Genomic DNA, 21,974 nt, shown 5'->3' on the forward strand with positions numbered 1-21,974 from the left:
GGAGCTAAACGGAAATATAGTTCTCTGAGGTAGGTAGAAAACTGCGCTGATTGACTGGCAGCCTTTGAAGCTGCATCACAGCTTAGGTTCAGCCATTTTGAATGTTTTGTAAAGTTAAAATAATGGTCTTGAATGAACTAAAAAGTTTGTGTGTCTCTTTTGGACAGGAAGCTAAGAGAGAGAAAGAGGGCCTGGAGGTAAATTGAGTTTACAACTGCAGAGTGAAGTCGAATGTGGTACATTACTGTGAAATATAAAAGTCCAAAGCGCCGACTTGTGCTTGATAAGATTAGGTCAGAGATGCCAGGAAGCCATTCATGTCACCATGGAAACATGAATGTGTCAGACTCTGGTCAGATCTTCAGCTGATCATTTTCTTGTGAGAGGAGCGTGTAACTCGCAAGCTCAGTGATGCTGAGTAAATAAATAAGTAATATATGACAAATAAGGGCAACAAATGTCATTCATTTTTTTATATGTGAAAAATGTTTTGTCACAAACCATGAGTAATAATGCTTCTGTGTCACATGCTTAAACGCTGTACAAAATGCTGTGTATGCGTGCTGATTGAAAAACAACAACAAATATTTTGTCAAATGTAGAGGGCTTTATTACATGAAAGTATGGGACATACAAAATTTCAAGTAACAAAGAAAGTGTTTGTTCTTAGTTCACAAGTCAGAGACAGCTAGCTACCAAACTACCTTCACACTCACAACGATAGCCTTAATAGTCATATTCTCTATCAACATTTGATAGACTTACAGCCCTGAGGTGTGTTTGTTCATGGTACCTTTAATCTAAAAAAACAAATACTGTGCTGAATGGACAGAATTATTTTCTTTTAACACAAAGGCTGGACTCTTCTTATTACAAGACTTATGGTTTTCTGTGACTGCTCCTAATGGCCTTCCTACATTTGTCTGATTTTTTTTTTTCCCACTACCTTCTACAAACAACGACTCACTTTGCTTCTTTCTGACACAGTCGTCATGATAAACACCTGCTTTGGAACTATGCCCCACCCAATATCAAGAGCTACATCAGAACAATACACAACCATTTCCAGTTTAATGGGGTTAGTAAAAGAGCATTCAAAAACAATTAAGAGGATCACATGTGTTGAAGATGGAACAACGGATTGTTTTGTAAAGTCACTGGCGACAAAGTCAACTTTGGCCACATTTTAACTGAAAAATGACAATATTTTAGATTATGAGTGAGTGTGTGTGCATGTGTTTGAATTTGTGTGTCCGTGTATGTGTGTGGGATGTGATGAATGCACAAAACGAGGGTTGATGTGAAACTACTTCGAGGTAAACAGCACAAAATCACAATACTTCAGCACGTATGTATGGGTATTCACAGTGAATGACTTTAAAGAGCTGGGTGTCATATGAATCAAAAAAACATAGATGACTGCTTACATTTATTTGCAGGGGCGTAATCAGACAGATTGGGGTGGGGCACAGAGACAGTTACTTGGCATTGGTGGAGCTGCTGAGCATCTTGCGGATGGCCTGGGCAATGGCGTCACGGTCGATGCCATAGATCTTAAGCAGCTCGTGTGGTTTGCCGCTGCGTGGAATGTGGGACACAGCCAGACGGTGCAGACTGAAGCCAGACTCATTGACCATCGCTGAGGACACTGCCTCCCCCAGACCACCTTTGGAATAACAGTTTATCGCATGAGAGAAATAAAGAGGAGACAAATCCCCTTAAAGGATGGGGCAAGCAACAACAACCTAATAAATTCTGTAAAGAAAAATGAATTCTTTACATATATTACACAAAACATGTTGAAAAAAATATATATCTTGTCCATCTGGTCCAAAAGTAAAATGAATGAGGTACGAAACATCAGACTGATGTCAGTTAATGCATTTCCTTTGTCCAGTTTAGACCACACTATCCCCAACCCCCTTTCTCTTATGAAAGGGGGTTGGTCTCTTACATGGCACAGGGTAAGTCAGACTGCATTATCTAGGTCACAGTCAGCCCCATGGGCACATGCTCAGTTAAGGAAATCTGACAGCGCTCTGCTTTTCTGGCTCCCGCATTTACAAAATAAAGTACAACACCAGTACCTTGCCTCCAATAAGGGCCCACAACATAGAGGCCATGTTTGAGCCAATAAGTAAATGCCACGACAGGACGTCAGACCAATCGCTGTCACTGAACCAATGAAAGCGTGCCACCACAACACACTCAAGGACATGGACCAATGGCAAGGTCCTATAACCGCATTACGCTGTACGGAGTGCTGCTAGGCTGATGGTGGTCATGCAATATGCAAAAGCTGCGCAGCATGAGCAGTTATTATGGAAACCTACCTTCGTAGTAGTGGTCTTCAACAGTGAGGATTCGTCCCCTGGTGGCTCTTATGTGATCCATGATGGTCTTAACGTCCAGTGGTTTGATTGTGAAGGGGTCGATGACTCTGACAGAGATCCTCTCTGGAAGATGAGTTCAGCGAAGGAAGAATAATGAAGAAACACACTTTACGAACAACATTAATCCAACTGTGTATTCGTTCACAGCTTTCAAAGGCCAGGATTTTCCTGTAAATACTGGTGCCAATAATTAAGGGTCAAATTCTCCATAAAAATGCTAAATGACAAACATGTGTGATAGGTCTGTTGAAGCAACCATTGTTTATGAGAGCAAAAGTACTGAACAGGAGCAAACATTTCATTAATACTCCAGGAGGCTCAAACTGAGTGGCTTAAAAACCTTTCAGATCTGTTCTGGGAACAGTTGATGCTTTAGTAATAATGCTTTAATAATAAGGTTTATCAAAGAGATACATACTTTAAATCTAAAAAAGATTTACGCAACGTAAAGGAACGTAAAGCCACGTAAAATTAACTTCACCCTCTGCATTTGTGAGGCATAATCTTGTAATCTTATTTTCTCTTACAGTCAAAGTGACTGTTTCTCTGGGCTGTACCTTTCTTAAGATGTTCAGCTGCAGCAAGGGCTTCATGCAAAGTCACTCCAGCTGCAACCACAGTCACCTGGTCCTCCTTGCTCTGGTACACCACCTGACAAAGGCAATGGTATCCTCTGTGTCAAGTTACAGTATTTAAAGTATTTATATCTGAGTAGTCACTTTCCGTCTCATCAGCTAAATGAGCACAAACAACCTCTTACCTTTGCCTGTCCAACATGGAAATCCTCATTGCTGTTGTAGATGATGGGACTGTCTTGGCGGCTGGTTCGGATGTAGCAAACACCCTGATTCAAGAGGATAATGACAAGAGCATTACAACAAGGGATTTTTTAAAATTTGCCACTAATCCTGCAAAGAGAGCAAGCCTCTGCAATTGCATTTTATAAACCTTTGTGGTTGTAGCCAGTTCCACAGCCTTCTCAGTGGACACACCATCACTGGGATAGAAAATGGTTGCGGTAGGAAGGGCCCTAATCATAGCCATGTCCTCTAGAGCCATCAGAGAGGGGCCTTCCTCTCCTGTAACAGAAACATTTATTGTTGATTTTTTTGCTTCCAACATTGCGGAAATCCTTAAAAGTAATCAAGTGGTTGGGTGAGTTGATGCATGCAGATGCGTGGCCAAAATCCCAGACTGCATGCAGTGTACCTGCACTAACAGAGGGACACTTGGTTCCCTCTGACAGCTTCCAGGGCAGACACAAAGGGAGAAAAAGGGGAGGATTGAGTGATAGCTGAAAGGTCAAGGGGAGCAAACGGTAAGGAAAACACAGCATTAGAGGGAAAGGAGAGAGAAAGAATAACTGCACATTCACAAACACACACGATTTCCTTTTACATTCATATTACATTTATCAGGGTTATTGTGAATATAGTATAGGAACCAGGTGCTGTAAAGTGGTTGGCCACAGTGTGAAGGGATAGAAGGAACCTTTGTGAGGGTGTTGTTTTAATGGGGTATGTGAGAGGGGTTTCGGTGTGCCTGGCTCATTAGCAGCAGTCTACTAACCAGTGGACAGACCGCAGTGGGAACCACACAAGTTGATGTTGCTTTCTGAAATTGCTGCCATGCGAAGCTGGTCATAGGCACGAGTGAAAAAGGAAGCAAGGGTACTGGCAAACACTACGTTCCTCTCCCGAGCAGCACATCCCATGGCAACGCTGACCTGGAAAAGAAAATGATTGTTTTTTTTTAAGTACCTACAGCATCTGTTATAACTTTCTTGTGCCAAGTGAGACAGACGCAGGTTGCATGCAGGTTAACAAAAAAATATCCCCTAGAGGGTCAAATATTTGCAAGACAACCCATATTTGAAAGCCTCTTTGAACCAAAAAACAATTTAAGTGGAGAGTCAGGGAAATACGTTTTTCAAAAATCTCTGCAGCTTATTTGACCATATGGGTGGAATCAGTGGCATGCCTCCTCTTACAAATAATTTCCTTTGTCCTTTCTCCAAGGCTTTCCACAGTCCCACAACTTACAAGCTTTGTCAAAAGCAAAAATGAAGAACTTATTGTTGCAATAGAATAAAACTAGCTACTGCTTTAAGTGTATAATAAAAGGGAAGTTGCATAGATTTAATGTTATAGTGTTCTATCGTAAATTCCGACCAGCCGCAGTTATTGCCTCCTTTAATTTTTGACTTTTCTCAGGCATTCTGCCAGATGGCCCTGTCCTCTGCTGATTAATATTTTACTTCTGAATACACTTGTCATGACTGCTTATCATCATACACATGCATGACCTACATTAGAGACGGCCGCTAATGGAGCTATAACAGCACACGGGATTAGTCTGATGGTCCCCAAATTAAGACCCAGAAAATGTAACAACAAAGACAATGGAAAGGTGTCGTCTAACCATGGGTGTCAGCAGCTGCTGACCATAAGGACGCATGTGGGCTCTGTCGTTGCCCCCACTCATTTTTTACGGATAGGCAAGCCCTGAATAATTTGAAACGGGTTCAGACCTGCAGCTGTAAGGTTGCGCTCATAACCAGTTAGACTCGGTAGTTTGCTGTAACATTGTTGAGTAACAGTGCTTTTCTCTAGCTTTGCTTTTTTTCTAGGGCTTTAATCGTGGATTAAATTCAAACATGGATCATACCATGTTCTGCTGAGCGATGTAGCACTCGACAAAGCGGTTTGGATGCTCATTCTTAAAGATCTCGGAGTAGGTGAGATTATTGGTGTCTCCATCAAGGGCCACAACACGTTCATTGTAGCGGCCCAACTTGGCTATTGCCATTCCATATGCCTTCCGAGTAGCAATCTGTAAAAAAAAAATGAAAATAAAAAAATCAACCATCAGCATTGATAGAATTTCTCTGTATATCTTTGTACAGCATTCACTCATTTGTTCCAGGGGCATGTGAACATGCAAGCTTGAGACAAGAGAATGAGGATATAAAGGGGGTTTGTGTTCGTTCTGAAGGGACAAACCTTTTCTCCAGACTTGTAGCTGGGTGCACTCGGCATCCTGATGTTCCTCAGGCTGACAGGTGGGGAGTCCTCGATGGGAGCAGGTGGATAAAGGTGCTTACTGGTGTTCATAATGCGGCTCTGCAGGTCCTTCATAACCACCTCAGCCATGTCTTTGGACAGAGCTTTGCCGTGCCAGCCCAGTTTATCCTCTGCAGCTAAAACCATATCAACAAGGCCGTACAACTTATAGACATTCTTTCTTAGATGGGTTACAACTTACGATGGAAAGCTGATGCTGTGAGCTTTTGAGTGTAATTCATTGAAAAGATAGGGCAACGCATTTGCAGATGAGGAGAGACAAACAATTACCTGGAATGCCTTTGCCCTTGATGGTTTTAGCAATGATTGCAGTGGGTTGATGGCGTGCCTGGCTCAAAGCCTTGCAAAGCTCTTCCACACTGTGTCCATCCACAATGATGGCATGCCACCTGTCCACACACACATTTAAATGCAATAAGTTTGCTTGATATGGTAGATGACATGGACACAGAAGGATAACCTTCACTAAATTAATTTTTCTCACTGTGTATACAGTACGCTGACAATAACTAGCTTTCACTTTGTTTGGAATTATGAATATGCAGTTACCCGAACGCCTCACAGCGCTTTTGGTATTTCTCTACATGATGCTGCAGGGGTGCAGGGTCAGTCTGGCCCAAACGGTTGATGTCCATGATAGCCACCAAGTTGTCAAGCTGGTAGTAGGAGGCAAATGACATGGCCTCCCAGACAGAGCCCTCCGACATCTCGCCATCCCCTAGCAGGCAGTACACGCGGTAACTGAGGAAGAGAAACAATTCAAGATGATTTGACTTGTGTGTATATCTCCATGAATATATCTCTGTGTGTATGTTTCTCAGGAAAACCCTTTTCCAGTTAGACTGCTTCTCTTTCTAAATCTGTGAGGCGGTTTAAAATCGGCTACATGATAAAAGCTCCCTGAGGTCTCTAAAGCTGTGACTGCTGAATTTAACATCTCTCTCTGGTACATGCCTCCAAGCAGAGTCTTTTGAGCTAGGCACACAACACTATTGTTGCACACTTATTCTTTATATTAATACACAAGTCAAAATATCCTCAAATAAAGATGTTACTTTATGCAAAGCAGCTCTTTTGATTTTGCGCATTATTGCAAAGTATAAAACAAAAAAAATCCCTTTAAAACAACAGATCAGCACACCATGGTTAAAAGGGCAACATTTGAGTTTGATTCCAAGATTAAATGTGCTTGGATGGTAAAAATAACTGAGATACAACTGCTGCGCCTGTGGTTATTAGAGCAGAAGAATCATGAGAGCAGAGCATGTCGCTGCAGCACAAATCCACTGAATGTGGAATTTCCTCATCAAAAGACATTTGAAAGAAGCGTGCTGAAAAAATACGTGTAGTAACACAACATTATGTCAGTATTTACCTCATTTTTCATTCTATACATTTAAAAAAGTGAAAAGTGCCTGCAAAAACCTTACAGGCATGTTTAAAGATGCATAAGACTGCCATACAACTACAATGTTTCCATGTGTCTTCCATGTGTGCATGTTTTACACATTTATGAAGGGATTACCTGGATTTATCAAAGTATTTCCCAGTATAAGCCATCCCACAGGCCACACCAAGACCCTGCCCCAAAGATCCAGTGGCTACATCCACAACCTGCTGCTTCTGAAATGCACACAAATCATGAGTTTGACATGATTGTCAGGAAACAGATTAGTTGATGATTCATTGCTTTTGCTAAGTGAGATCATCCATGAGGTGTGGTACAGTATGTGACAGCTTACAGAGGTTGGGTGGCCCTCCAGGGTAGAGTCAACCTGGCACAAGCTGAGCAGATCGCTCTCTTTCAGGAAACCTGTTTCAACCCACATGGAGTACAAGGCGGGAGCAGCATGACCCTGAGGAAGAAGGAAAATGTCAGTTGCACATTTACATACACTCACAAACACAAAGGGATGTCCAGACCAGTGCATGGCTCACTCACCTTGGACAGGATGAAGCGGTCGTTGTTGAAGTTTCTCGGGTCATCGGGGCGGTACTTCATGGTATGGAAGAAAAGCACAGACATGATCTCTGCCACACTGCAGCATGATGTAGGGTGTCTGTAAAACAGAGGAGATGATGCTGTTACCCAAAATTACAAAGATTTTTATCATCAGCTGCACATAATAGAGATCAGGTTTCCGTGGGAACCACCTCACTTAAAAAATTAAGTTACTTTCTTCCAGCGTTATAGTATCTTTGAAGTTCTGTGAATAGTGATAGAACCCAGATAAACATTTTGTATTCATCCAGAAATATGAAATTCATTAAATGCATTCTTGTATGAAGCAAAAAGGAAAGGAAAAGAAATGAACATGTGGTGGTCATTTTGAATTTTAAATAGCACGGTGGAGATTTAAATATAAAGACAAAGGATTGTTGTTCAGCTGTTGGATACGCACTCACACATGCTGTATGAGAACTACAGGGACAATCACAGAGAGCTCCAGGCACGGCTCAGAAATTTCCTTTGACTAGAGAAGTCACTGTAAATGTTATCATGCTATTGGAATGAAAATGATTTTTTTATTCTACATAAATTATCATAAAGAAAAGACTCCTCTCAATAGAGTTACTCTAATAAGAAAGTGGCTGCTTTAATGTAACTATCTGCAGGGAACAAATGCTTCATCAACCTCCATCACAGCTCCAAAGAGACAGTGTTAGAGAGTTTAGTTTATTGTTGTAAAATTTCTTCGGTTGAAAACTATGCCTGGGATTGCAGCTACCTCTCGATACTCCAGTCTGTCGCAACATATAATTCACCCACCAATGCACATCGTAGTCCATTGTCTGTAATTCTGCGTAGGAACACGTTATCTTTCCAAAGTCAGAGGTCTTATACAATATTCATCGTCTATGGAAAGTTAATACGAGTTTTTTAGAATAATCTTAAATGCGTCACTATGGCAAAAAAATGCACAGTTTTGAGAATTTACCAAAATGGGATAATCCAGTCATATTATTTTGCATGTCAGAAAGCGATGACAGTGTTTCACAGTTTCACAAACACTAATCTGGAAAAGATACTTATTTTATACCATTGTGTAGAACTAATTCAGAGTAATTGTTGAATAAAGCAGAAAAGAAAGAAATTGTAAATTAGAATATTTGATAAAAAAATAGTAATAAAATCAACAATAATGGAATTGTTAGAAAATAAAATATAAAGTTTGGATCTTTAGGTTTATTCTGCAAGTAGTACGAAAAAATTAGAGCACGGAGAAGAACACAAAGAAGAACACACTGTCCCTTTGGCCCTTCGCTTTCATTTGTGTGTGTGTGTGTGTGCATACGTGTGAATGTAATGGTGTTTATCTGTGCATGTTTTAAAGGGAGAAATACATTTATTTTATGTTCTGCAGACTATGCTTACATATGCAGCACATTCACAGTTTCACAGCGAAGCTTATGTGTGCAAAATAACTTGATGTGACTCACCCGCTGCCCGCTGCAGTGGTCGCCTTGATGGAGTTGATCCGGAGGCGGTTGGCGATGTTTTTCAGTGCCTGCACTGTCTGCTGGTCAGGTTTGTGATAATCCTCCATGAAGGCAAAATGTTAAGTTCAACAGCACCAAAAAAGTGGACAAAAAGGTGTCCTTAGATGAGTTTGGGTATTTTGAATATGTGTGTGTGATAGAGGGTCGCCAAAGAGCAGCACCTGTATGTGTGTGTGTGAGAAGGATAGAGTCAGAGAGAAAGAGAGGAAGAGAGGAGAGGGAAAGCTGGATTTATCCTACTGTGTACGCAGACACATAGATGCACACATAGACAGACACAGAGGAGAGGGGGCAGGGGGCCGAGTGACGTGGGATGGGTGTTGCTGCTAAAATATAATGACAGGCATTCTATTGGTTACTGTGTGACTGGGATGTTGGAGGCGTGGGGGATATTTGATGCAGCTCATCCTAATTCAGTGTGGCTGTACTGTCTAAACTAATAATTCAAACATGACGGTTGATTCTTCTATGTTGTTTACTCACACCAAGCAAGCTTTTCTTCTTGCCAAATCGTGTGTTTGAACACGCCATGATCTGTGTTCATGAGAAAAACGGTTTCAGAGCTGGAAAATCAGGTGAAGAGACTAGAAAGAGAGTGAATGACCATGTTTAAAAATTCAGCTTCGACAAAATACAAGTCCAAAGATAGTCTCATCCTCTTAATAGGTACAAAAGACATTTTTTAAGACTACATATTGACTAACTTCCCTCCAGTGTTCATTCTGCTGCTATGATTAGTGAAACACAGTCACCGTTATGACAAACTACAAGCCCAATTCTAAAAATTGTTATAATCAACAGAATGTAAATAAAACAGAATTAAATGATTTGCAAATCTTCCATTTCATGAAAAAATGTTTGCTCATTTTGAATTTGATGGAAGCAACATTTCTCAAAAATGTTGGGACAGGTGGGACCACTGTGTGGCATCCCTCCTTCATTCAACAGTCTATAAAGATCTGGGAACTGTGCAGACCAGTTGATGGACCTTTGAGAGAAGAATATTATCCCGATCATGTCTGATATAGGATTCAAGCTCCTTGTCTTACTTTGTGTTTCTTAGGTCAGTGCAGCACTTTCGACAGTGAAGCCATGCTGTTGTGATTGATGCTGTTTATTGTACTGCTGATATATGCAAGAGCTTTACTTGAAATAGACGTTCCTGAGCTCATGCAGTGATTTCAGGGACGGAATTGTGACTGTTTTTAATACCGTGTCATCTGAGGGCCCGAAGATCACGAGGATCCAACAGTGATTTTCATTTGTGTCCCATACATACAGGGATCTCCAGATTCTTAGAAACATTTGATGATTTTATGTAGATGCTGGAATATCGTTATTGATCTGTTGCGAATGAACCTAAATGGCTGCAATGTGTTCCTTCAGCTGTTACTTCAGGTGCTGCCTACTTTTTCAGCCTTTCGCTGTCTCTGTCCCAACTTTTTTTAGACATGATGATTAGATTCAAAGTGAGCTAATTTTTTCTCATGAAATAGTAAAATATCTTTCTTTCGCATTTGATATGTTTTCTATATTCCATTGTAAAAAAAAAATCAATTCATGAGATGTACAGGTCATAGGATTGTTGAATATATTGATTTTAGGCACATCTCCTCCAAAAACACCTCATTTCCTGCATTCTTTATAACATCTAACCTAAACTAACTTTGTACTCATTCTACTTGTCTCTCTATCGCTAGAATACATTTTTTGATAAATTTAGCACTTAATGCTTTGGCCAGGCTGGGTTTCTTATTGTACTGAAGCTCAAATGTTGTTTCTCACTTGTAAGTGTCTTTGGATAAAAGCACCTGTTAAATGACTTCCGGTACATGTAATGTTGATTTTCTTTCCCCAGCAATTTGTTTTCCAGTGCTTGTCACACAGAAATGTAGTTGTATCATGGGTGTTGGTCTTATTAGAAAATTGTGAGGCACGTTAACTTGGACGCATGTGGGTCAGCTCCCTGTCATGGTTCGTGGTGGAGCAGGAGGTGAAGGACCTGGACTATTGCAGGAAGTTAAAGATCTTAGAGGCTTTATTTAAGAGAAACCAAAGGCGCTGCCATGCAAGGACAAAAACTACAACCAAAACTAAACGAGAATCAAGGAAAGATTAACTGCCAAATTTACTGAGGGAGGGGAAGACAAATAAGGAACAGGCATGGCAAACAGTCACAGAAAAGCTGGTGTGAAACAAGAAGTTAACAAATGAATACTCTTCAAAATAAAATAAGATACGAGGTAACAAAACTGAAGACAAAAAGAGAAACCAGAATCCATGAGCCATGACACTTTCAGGATATTTAGAATCAACCATTCAATGTCCTTCTTTTTAGTGACATTAAAAGCACCAATTGTAGTCATTACTGCATCATTTCAGTTTCTGAATTTCATCATTAACTCACTGTAAAGGACAACACATTCAATCAGGCACACGTCTTTTAAATATTACTTCTTCTGTTATTTGATAATACTTTTTTTTTTACTATCATTTGATATTTTCTATTATCCTTGCTTAGCCAACGCATAATAACTTTGACTCTTCTGTTCTCTTTTGTGTCTTCTGTTAGAGGCAGTCTTAACTGTCATCGTAAACTTGATGCCTTTGGCAACATTGCACTTAAGTGATGGTGCCAATAAAACAAATTGAAAGAATTTGAAACACTGTGCAGTCTGAAAAGCAAAAGGAAAAAAAAAGAAATAAAGGGAAAACTGCATTTTTGTTCATGGGTCTCGAGTTGCAAATTTTCTGTAAAGAATATACCCAAGAGGACATCATGCATGAAGGTAACAGTCCTTAGTCCAGGTCATGCATTCTGTTGGATTATTTCTGTCTTCCATCCAAAACCATGAGCTTGATGGCAGACTAAGGGCACTGTGTTCTTCCCTGAGAGCTCTTTTGCAACAAACATCGTGGCCCTGACATGTGTGGGCCTCGCCATCTGAAAACTGATTGATTTGATTCATAATTGTATAGATCCAGAAAAAAATTATAACAAATAATTTCAGAATAAGCATCTGAACAGAACATGGATCAAAGCATGGTGTGTGAAATAGAAATGCCAAGGTCTTGTTTAACTATATAAAAAGAGCTGGAAAAAGTTGCATTTATTCTAATGTTTATCAGATAGTTACATAATTCAAGGATTATTCTTAGTATGATGTTTGATAGAAAACATGAGCACAACACATCGTGTGCTGAATTGTCATGATGTGGAGGCTTGGCCTGCCATCTAGAGGATGTTCTCTTTTGGTACATTTGACCTGTTTTATTTGTGTACGACACGCTTATGGTTCAGTCAGCAGTGTGATGCCAGTCACATTTTTTTCTTAAGATGTAAAGTCAATATTAGGCTTTTTCTGTTGCTGAACAGCCAGTGATTGTTGCCTACAATTGGACACACTGGTTAGGTTTAAGCTCTATAGTCAATATGGTTTACAGGCTTTACAGCTTATTTTTCTGAAATAATAATGACAAAAGATGCATTTTGAATTATTTACACCTCTGGATACTAGACTTATGACAACTCTGTGCTTCCGTCTATCTTAGACATTTATGTACATGCGCTGTTTTTCTTTTAGACATTTATCTCAAAACTGGCTTCTTGACTGTATTACTTTACATCACAAAAAGGTTGGCCATTAGAAGAGAAATATCAGCATTACGTTTGTAAGCGTGTGTGTGTGTGTGTGTGTGTGCAGCCATGTACACTGCTGACAAATTAGAGTGTTTCTGTCCACAGCTAGAAAAGGGGTAGAACTCTCCGCTGGTGAGAAGAAAAGAGCAGAATAAAAAGTGACTGTGTAATGTCATACTTGCTTTGTAGCACAGAGGATGTAATAAAGGTTTAAGTGCATAAGCATGGCTGCAAATAAGAAAACAGTGTGTAATGATAAATACCTTTTCTAACAGAGCTTTGCTCAAACAATAATGTCTGTTGCTTGACAGGAAAGATCAATACAGCAATACAACCAATACATTATCCTACATGTGTCGCTGGAGCACTGACTGCTCTCTGTCTCCCCATTTTCCACGTGTTAAACACCAGAGGACACTGTCTCCCCACATATGTTGCATCAGCCTGTTATAAAAATGGTTTATTAAAGCTGCACCGCCAGCTAATAAGAGAAAAACACTAAAAATGTAACATATTTACCAAATAAATGAGTTTTGAATTATTGGTGTAGTATTGACATGAATAAAATGATTAAAAACATAAATATACAGAGCACAAGTAGTATTGAAAACACCACAGAGTGAGGAAAACGTGGCCCTGTTTGTGTAAACACTTTACATGGAGGTGTAAAGTATTTGTTAATGATGACAGATGTGAGCTGCATATGCATGATCTTAGCACATGCTGTGCGTCTGTCATTGCTGCAAAGTATTGCCCTCCCCTGTCCCACATTAGTTTTCTCCTTAACCTCCACAGCCATGTGATCATCTTTGTGGATTCCTCCTCTTTGCCATAGCTTGGAGGTCAGTTCCCAGCACCTCTGCATTCACAGCCAGGCTGATGCCATCACTTGAGTTCCCCTACTGCTATCGTGGTTCTACCAACACTGTCCTCCTTCCAGTTTCCAGCAACTCCTCTGGGCTCCTGGGTCCTGTCAGATAAGCTTTTCTTCACAGAGCCCCACAGGTGCCAGCCAATGGTAGCCTGGGAAGACGATGCCACGTGACGATACTCAGCCAATGTCTTACACCCACAACTGCACACTTCCTGGAGGGAAAGTACATTCAGAGAGCATGAATGTTTCTATTTTTAATCTCTCTGGCAGAAAAAGAGGAGCAAAGCCACCACTTTTGAAACAATGCCTTAATGTAACGCACAATATGTGTGTGTGTGGTTCCAATAACCCAATGCAAAGCTGTGGTGAGCTGAAAAACACATTCATGGCATTGTTGGCCTTGAATGATAAGTGGGAATTTAGAATTAGCACAGATGTGCACGCACACTCACACAAGCCTACAAAGGCATGCTCACGTGTGCACACTTGCACACAGGAAGGAATATTCTCACGTTCACATGCACACAATCTCACGCTCCCATCCATGAATCTTGGTACATTGCTTTAATGCCAGTTACTCCTTCAGGCTTGTGCCTCCTCCACTCTGCTCTTATCAGTCCATTTCCTTAAATCGCTCTGCAGTCACCATGATGACAGGGTGTTTGCCCTTCTATCTGAGAGCTGTCCGTCACCTGGAGGACCCACCCACTGACAGTGCATGCGAGCAAAGCATGTAGGACTTGTAATTGAATTGTCAACCGAGTTCTCAATCATACCGAGACTCTCGTCCTGAAAGTCGGAATAAAATGGGCCGGAATGGGAGGATAAATGGTAGGAAAAAAAAGTGAAAGGAGAGAGGGACCTCACGACATGGCCATAGCATAGAGGTGGGACTACTGATTAAGTGAGATAATTGGAGCAAAGAGGATTAAATGAACTATTTGAAGATGAGAGATATAAAGACTCAGATGAAGAGCTTTAGATAAGCAGAGTAAGTGGATGAAGAGGGAACAGAGAGAAAGATTCAGAGAGGAGAGTGTGTGAGCAGGGGGTTAAGGCTGAGCGTGTGTTGTGGGCTCAGCAGTGAAGTTGACGATGCACTGGGAGAACAGCTGTGCTGCAGGGCTTTCAGGCTCCATCACTACTGCTCTCCTTCAAGCAGCTCCACCAACACACTCTCTCTTGCTCAGACACACACACATAAAGATACACACAGCCCTCATAAACATGCGAAAGCACTGTTTGTTGCATCAGTGCACATGAATGTGCTGCAGTAATAAGGTTTGAGATGCGTGTTCAGTCCTGGGTATCATATCAAGTCGCACGTGGTCATTTTTTAAAATAGTTTCAAATGTTCCGAAGCTTTTAGCCTCTCACCGTGAGAGCAAAAATGAGCAAAACACATACAGCCAGTGCAGAAACTTAAAGACTGAATGAGACTGAGATTCAAGGAGAGAAAGAAAATAGTTTTGCAGCTTATGAGCAAAAGTGAACTGCACATGCAGATTTATTGCAATCTGATTAAAAAAAAAAGGCTGCAGAGAACGAGGAAGGGAGGGAGCTGGTGAGGGTGAAACTGAGGGATAAAGGACACAGAGAATAAGCTAAGTGCATTTACAGTGCAAGAGTAAAGTGCAACAGATGTTCACTGTGAATTAAACATGTAAATCAAACTCCTGTTCATTTCTTAGAGAAGTAAACATGAAGATCCCTTCAGAGATGTGCCACACATGACAGGAGCAATGGGAAGCACCCGTCCGCCTCATGCATGGGTGTTTCCTATGCATGGATGACAGCCTGATCAATATCGGCCAATAAACAATACAAATGTTCTCTGGCAAATCAACACTTCATTTGTTACTGAAGAATCAAGTTGTCGAGAAATCAAACTCCAGCTAAATTAATCCTTTTATTTGATGTTAAGTTTGTGAGTTTGGAGCAGAGAAGAAGCTAAAATCAGAGGTGGGGGGATACTGCAGCTCTGAACCAAATAGCAGCAGTGGTCTCTGGGGTCCACTGCTCCCTCTGTCTGTATTCTAACTCCATTTTCAGCGATTTTGAACTGCACTGCGCTTTTTCTCCTGGGGACCAGCGACTGGCTTCGAAGGGGAAGAAAGACATTGAGTTTGAACAAAGTACAAACACATGGATACGAACACATCAGTTGTTCCTGGTGAGTGAACACTACAATGCACAAGTGTTATTTCCACTAGCTTCACTACCATACGGCAGACTACCATACGGAAATCATCTTTACAAAGAAACCAGGTCAAACATAACAGAAGAATCACTCGGCAAAGGTACACTTGATAAAATAAAATTAGACCAATAAAACTTAGTTAATTGATAGACTTGTTTTTACACTTAGACTTAGTTTGATTCAGTGTCTCTATTCATTTTCCTTTCCTGTCAATTTTTCGGTTACATTTATAGATATGCACTGCAGAGTTACACTCAAGCATAAAAAACATTTTAGTTAAGGGCTGGAGAACTTCATCGATTGCGTTAAGATACTGTAGACCTTCTCCCATCTTTTAGGGCTGAGTTCCCGCCCTTCTGCTAACACACAAACATTGTGTCATCTGGGATAAAATGTCCCATTTTACATAACTTTGAAGTCTGTGCTGAGTGTCACACTAAAATAAAATAAAACCAAATGCAATTAAATGAAAATGCACTACTTGTGTTGCCTCGCATAAGATGTTTACTTCCTGTCTTAGTTACATCAAGTTATGCTAAGAGAATAATCAATCTTCACGTTCGATCTTTAGCTAAAATAATAATGGATGTATTTATAACAAAGTCTAACTACTACTTTAACACCAGTGGATCAGCATAGAATTTGTTTTAATTTATCATTTCTCATTCCATGTTAGTGAATTGTTGTGGACCAGTAGACCCGTGAATCTGTCTAATCCATCAAGCTGCCAGATCTTGGAAACAGAGTTTAACAAACTGATCATTCTAATTAGAAAGGTGGGGGTCCACCTGTGTCAGTCTCACTGTTCCATGATCAACATACTCATGTTGGCTCCACTTATTTGTCCACACCTGAGCTATCTAACCAGCAAATGAAGTTTAATACTGAATTAATTGCCTATTAAGTACAAAATTGATACTAGTTTTCAGCATCACACCAATTTCTGATGTTTGATACATGCAGCCACACTCGAGCTTCTGTTTTTCTAATGTGTTGGGAGAACAACAGTCTCCAGAGGTTGCATAAAACCAATTTTGGCCAACTTTTGAGGCCTCTGATTGCTTTCATCACCCATAAAACACTTACTGTTTACATCACAAGCATGAAGCGTATTCACACATCCTGGTTTTCAGCAGTAGAAAACAAACGGGTGTGAAGCCCGGCGAATATGAAAGTACAGGAACACATTTCCTTAAAACACAAACCAGCACACACGCAGATACACACTCAAATGCCGCCCTATCCAAAGGTGAATAATTGAAGATGATTCCAGAAGAAACTATTATCCCGGGCTGACAGGTAAGCTGATATAGTGAACCTCGTCCCCACCTCCTCCTCCAGTCATTCTCCACCCCTCACCAAGTGCTGCTGCAGCTCACTCACTGGCCAGCCTGCCAGGGAGGAAGATCAGTGTTTTCTTCTTGTTGATGTCTCCTGGGATATGTTGCTGAAGGAGAGACCTCACTCAGGTAAGATTTTCACCTCACTAATGACAGCAGTTCAGTACAACTATGCTGTTCTCACTAAAACAGACAAATTAAATCAGACTCTGCTGTCACGTTGCTCTGTGGTTGTGGGTATTGAACTGTGTTGGAGAAGAGGTAACATGTCGTGGATAAAAGCCTTAATGGAGATGCCTGCACTTGTATATTCCAATGTAACTAAAACGCCTGAAAGCTAAACAATTGCCGTTTCTATGTTACTATGGCGACAGCAGCGCTACAAGGTGCTGATGATAAAATCCAATAACATCCAGTTTTTAAATGGGTGCTCTGTGGGGTCATGGCTATCATTTGGTGATTAGCTATATAGGTGGTTTGAATTTGTCGCTGTACGCCCGACTGATGTACAGGTGCTTTGTGATACTGTTGCATTCATCAGACAGACTTTGCACTCACAGACAACGTTTTACAGAATTATACATGGAAGAAGATGTTATTTATGTTACCCGACTAATGCCACGGCAGGAATGACACTGTTTGAAATCCCAAGTCAGTGCTGGAACGACGGTTTTTCTCTGAAGCCACGGACAGACATCAGAAATGATAGCATTTATTAAAGTATGTCATGGCAATATGGCTAAAACACCTGAGACAGAACAGCTGTAATTTGAGATAGGGGTGTGTTACCACCAGATCAGGTGAGCTGGTGTTGGCTTACTTTTCTCATTATGAACACTTGTGGCATACTGTCAGTACTAATGACACATTTTGTTTGACCTCAGCGGCAAAGTCATGAATAACACTACGGCAAAATATCATCGGAGAAATCATTTCTGTGGGTGAATGACATGTGCTGTTGATTGCGTAGACAGAAATAATATCTAACTAAGATGGTGGACATTACAACAGATTGTTACCTTGTGCAGGCTTTGTTGCGAACACTGAAGCACTCTTCTGCACTCTGTAAAACGGTAGGATTTTCTAGCTCAGAGATATTCGTGTAGCGACTGAGCCGCATGTATCTGACAGCACACAAACTTCACTTGTTCTTGCTTGCTATGTGAAATGAGCTCATTTCAGTGAGTCATTCCATGTTTTTCTGTCTGATGGGACGGTCTGTACCTGTTCATTCAAAGTCTGCATACGCCTTCGTAACCCAAAAATACCTGTTTCATTAACCTTTACCGGTACCATCCATGATAAAACTGACAGCGCATAGACAGATATTTCAGTAGCAGAATGGAAGTTGTGTCGTGTACTGCAGTTACAGACATTCATTATGGACTTCAACGTCATGGCATAACTGGATTTTTCATTTACAACTTACAGTAAGACGCCTTGCGATCTCCAATCTTTGTCAAGAAAAATGCCACTTTTTAAATATTCTGGGCTTTCAAAGACCAATACAAGGTGAAAAAAAAAAACAATCAAAAATACAGGCTGCTCCTTGAACAAAGCTTCTAGTTAGGCACTTGAACAGTCCTCATGAATGTGTATTCCATGTCATTGTCTTGCCGGAACACCCAGTTGTCTTCAAGTCTCTCTGTCTCCAATGGTTTTTGAGGTTATGCAGCAGGTCCTCCTTCTTTATTATTCCAGGATGTACGTCCAACCATGATGCAAATACAACCACTATGGAGGCAAATGTGTCCTTCTATGATTATGAGATAAACTGTTATGGCCAAAATCAATCATCAATGCACATCCCAGCAGCCATTGTGGAAGCAAAATTTTGTGTATTTAATCAACACAAGTTTTCTTGGGAGAAAGATAATCAGTTCCTCCTATTATTTTATAAAGCTCATGTAAAACCTGAAGACAGTAGAGGAAGACAGTTCTGTACTGAACAGGGAAATGCACCCTGTTCAGTACAGATAAGTGAAGAGTCGCAGAGTTTGTCAGGGAGTAAATTGTTTCTAGTTTAATTAGAGCAAATGTGAATAGATTTACTCTGATCTTCAGGAGTGGTGTTGCTGTCGGGTTAGATAACATTTGTCTCTGAATACTTTTATGCAGCCACATTTGGTAGCTGGTATTCAAAAACGGCAAAGTTTGTCATTTACAGCATATGATAACAGCGAATAAATGACTTATCCATGGTTCACAGAAGAGTTGCAACATAATTACATGGACAACTATGTGGATATTTATTTTTTCATACATATATAAATACAGCAAAGTAGCTGACGAGGTCTTCAGTTTGAGATATATGCTCAATAGTTCGATAATACACTGTGGAGGTCTGACCGGTGGGACATTTATAACAATACAGTGTTAAAAACAAGAAAGAAAGAAAGAAAGTAAAATTGATGTCAACTGGACTTTGCATAATTTGACAATCCAAAGGTTGCTCTTATAGATGTGTTTCAGTACTCTATTTGATATAAAACATCAGAAAAACCGAGAAGCTGGGGAAAAAACTGATTCTGTGTGATTTCTATTTATTTTTTGATTTGCCAAGTGTCACTTTATTTTAAAGAACAACTAGCAGGTCACCCTGGGCGCTTGCCAAAGCACCTATCTGACCTGTTCAGGAGCAGGAGTTTCGGGGCCAAAAGGAAGAAGGGGAAGAGGAGGAGGACGGGGAGTGGGAGGAGGAGGAGGAGGAGGAGGAGAGCTTGCTCTGATGAACGATCGTTTCACTGTTCACTGGCGCTGTGACGATAAGCAGGCAGCGGACGAGGATGCTCTGTTGTCCTTTATAGTGCGCACTCGCCTGTCTCCAGCTCTCCACACTCGCCATGGAAGAGCTTAATTGATGCGCAGGCTGTGTGCGTCTCTGCTGCTCCGGGAGCTGATGATTTTTTTTCTTTTCCTTACCCGCCAGGACCCGCATTTCTCTGGACCAGTGTTACCGAGTGGAGTGGATCGCGGCTGAATTGTGAAGTCTTCAGAGAAGGTACGGCGCGGTGCGGGCTCTGCTCCAACAACCTGAAGTTAGCCTCTTAGCATAGCTGCGTTCTCCTGCATGCGGGCAGCGATGGTGATTGTTCATTACTGTCACAGGACAGCAGCTCTTAATGGCCACTTTCAGCTCGACGCTGTCACGTTTGGCGGATTTGGAGGAGGGGGCTCGTCGCTTATGCAGCTCGTCGAAAATACAGACAAACACATTTGCACTGGGGCACCGTCAGGGCTGAACCCTTCCACACAAACCGGCGCTGGCTGTGCTCATGTGGACAATCCACACCTTTAGCCCCGAGTGTGAGCATCTGATTGAGGTTTGTGGTAACAAGGTTTCAAGCTCTTTCTGCAGAGCGGCGAGGACCATCTGACGGCTGCGATGCTCAGTTTTCACTACGTGCGCCTGGAGTCAGGCTGTCATTTCACATCGCTTTTTTGGGGGGTAGTGGTGGTGGTGGTGGTGGGGGGAGTTGACCATGTCTTACCTTGGTGGTGTCCAAGGAGAAATACGAGGACGCCCGGTGATGGGTTAGTTTGTCACGAATAGCTCATGGAAATGTCAGTTTTCATTGTCATCACCAGAGCTCGGTCGACCGTGTCGATGCAGCAGTGAAATTAATATTCCAAAAAAAAAAAAGGCAATTTTAAACGCATCGCTCCTATATTAGCCTTGGCTACATTAAGGCAAAAAATAATAATAATAATAATAAAAATAATGTAGCACAAAGGAGATGAAAAAGCTGTCAGTGTGCTTCCATCAAGACGTGGAGTCATGCGTTGCAGTAACACTCGTGTCACATTTTTGTAGGCAATAAGAAGATTAATTCTTCTCGGAGCATCACTGCAATGTGACCTTTTCTGTTTCTTCCTCTGCGGGGCCTGCTTGCAGTTCAAGGACTTACACAACTGATGTGAGCAAGCGATGCCTGAGAGTGGCAGCTGTCTTTTTTACACCTACTGTTTGCTCCGATGTGAGCCTCGTGAAGCACCTGCTTCACTTTCCCCCCTGAATTCCGGATAATTCACCGCAGCTATAGGCTTTTAGGAGGAACATCAAAGCCTGACCCGTCTGCCATATTTGTTGTAGTTTGGAAAGATGACCCTCCATTCACTGTGACTCCTTTGATTTGTTAGGCTACGTTTAACATCTGGTGACATTGTGGAATTATTTTATTTGCATATTGTAGGGGAAACATGAATTGCTCCCTATCTTTAACTAAGTGCAGTTAGATAAGCAGCTTGAGACCTATTTTCATTCTGCACTGACATTTATGTTTAATTTGATATTCTTCCTTTTGAAAAGTCAGCTATCTATCTCTACAGTAAACTAAGGTCAGTATGTTCTGTAGCCTAAATGTCCATATAGACAACCTCAACCTATTTGTACTGTCCTCTGTAGTTTCCATGTGTTCACTGCACATCAGCAGCCCCACAGCGAGCAGAGAGATCCACATTACGATTTAGTACCATCTTCAAGCCGAATACTAAAGAATCATAAACAAAGACAACACAAAAGCTTTTCAGAGGGCTGAGAAACAAGAGATACTTAACGATACTATTCACAATCAATAACACAATCACGATAGACATTCACGACAAGCATTTTGAAACACTCAATTAGATTAACGAATCACAAGTGACATTGAATATTACTGAGTTAATCAGGGAGGATGTTTAAACCAGATGATCTGAGGCATGAGGGCTGTGTTCCCATTGGTCCAGTATGCGCAGCCTTCCACAACATTTAGAGCATCTACTATTGCACAGGCCCCTCTTTGTGCTGCCACAATAACTTTGACCCATCAAGGCATGGGCACAACACTTCTGTTGGTGTCCAGAAACACAGTGTTTGCACTCCATCTTGTAGAACGGACGGGTTCTTGGGTGCTAGGTGGATTTGATGTGTTCCTACGCTGCATGCAGAGGGTGCTTAGTTA

At 41.2% G+C, this 21,974-nt stretch overlaps 2 protein-coding genes across 7 annotated transcripts in view; one reads left to right on the forward strand and one right to left on the reverse strand.

Moving 5' to 3' along the window:
• Nucleotides 1-612: 612 nt before the first annotated feature.
• tkta (transketolase a) lies at nt 613-9,227 on the reverse strand. Its single transcript, XM_072382128.1, has 14 exons — nt 8,918-9,227; nt 7,419-7,536; nt 7,219-7,332; nt 7,002-7,099; nt 6,026-6,217; nt 5,747-5,865; nt 5,396-5,592; nt 5,061-5,225; nt 3,963-4,119; nt 3,342-3,472; nt 3,154-3,237; nt 2,951-3,044; nt 2,334-2,456; nt 613-1,666 (listed from the first exon to the last, which is right to left on the reverse strand). The coding sequence occupies exons 1-14, from the start codon at nt 9,022-9,024 to the stop codon at nt 1,479-1,481; spliced, it is 1,887 nt and encodes a 628-aa protein (XP_072238229.1). The 5' UTR covers nt 9,025-9,227; the 3' UTR covers nt 613-1,478.
• A 10,565-nt stretch (nt 9,228-19,792) lies between these two features.
• cacna1da (calcium channel, voltage-dependent, L type, alpha 1D subunit, a) overlaps nt 19,793-21,974 on the forward strand; it is a 59,774-nt gene continuing 57,592 nt past the window's right edge. For all 6 annotated transcript variants that reach the window (XM_072382129.1, XM_072382130.1, XM_072382131.1 and 3 more), the window contains exon 1: nt 19,793-20,032. The gene's annotated coding sequence lies outside the window, so the exon portion shown is untranslated. The remainder of the gene's footprint in view (nt 20,033-21,974) is intronic.

Source organism: Leuresthes tenuis, unplaced genomic scaffold, assembly GCF_036924035.1.
Source record: "Leuresthes tenuis unplaced genomic scaffold, fLeuTen1.0.hap1 SCAF_3, whole genome shotgun sequence".
Lineage (NCBI taxonomy): Eukaryota > Metazoa > Chordata > Actinopteri > Atheriniformes > Atherinopsidae > Leuresthes > Leuresthes tenuis.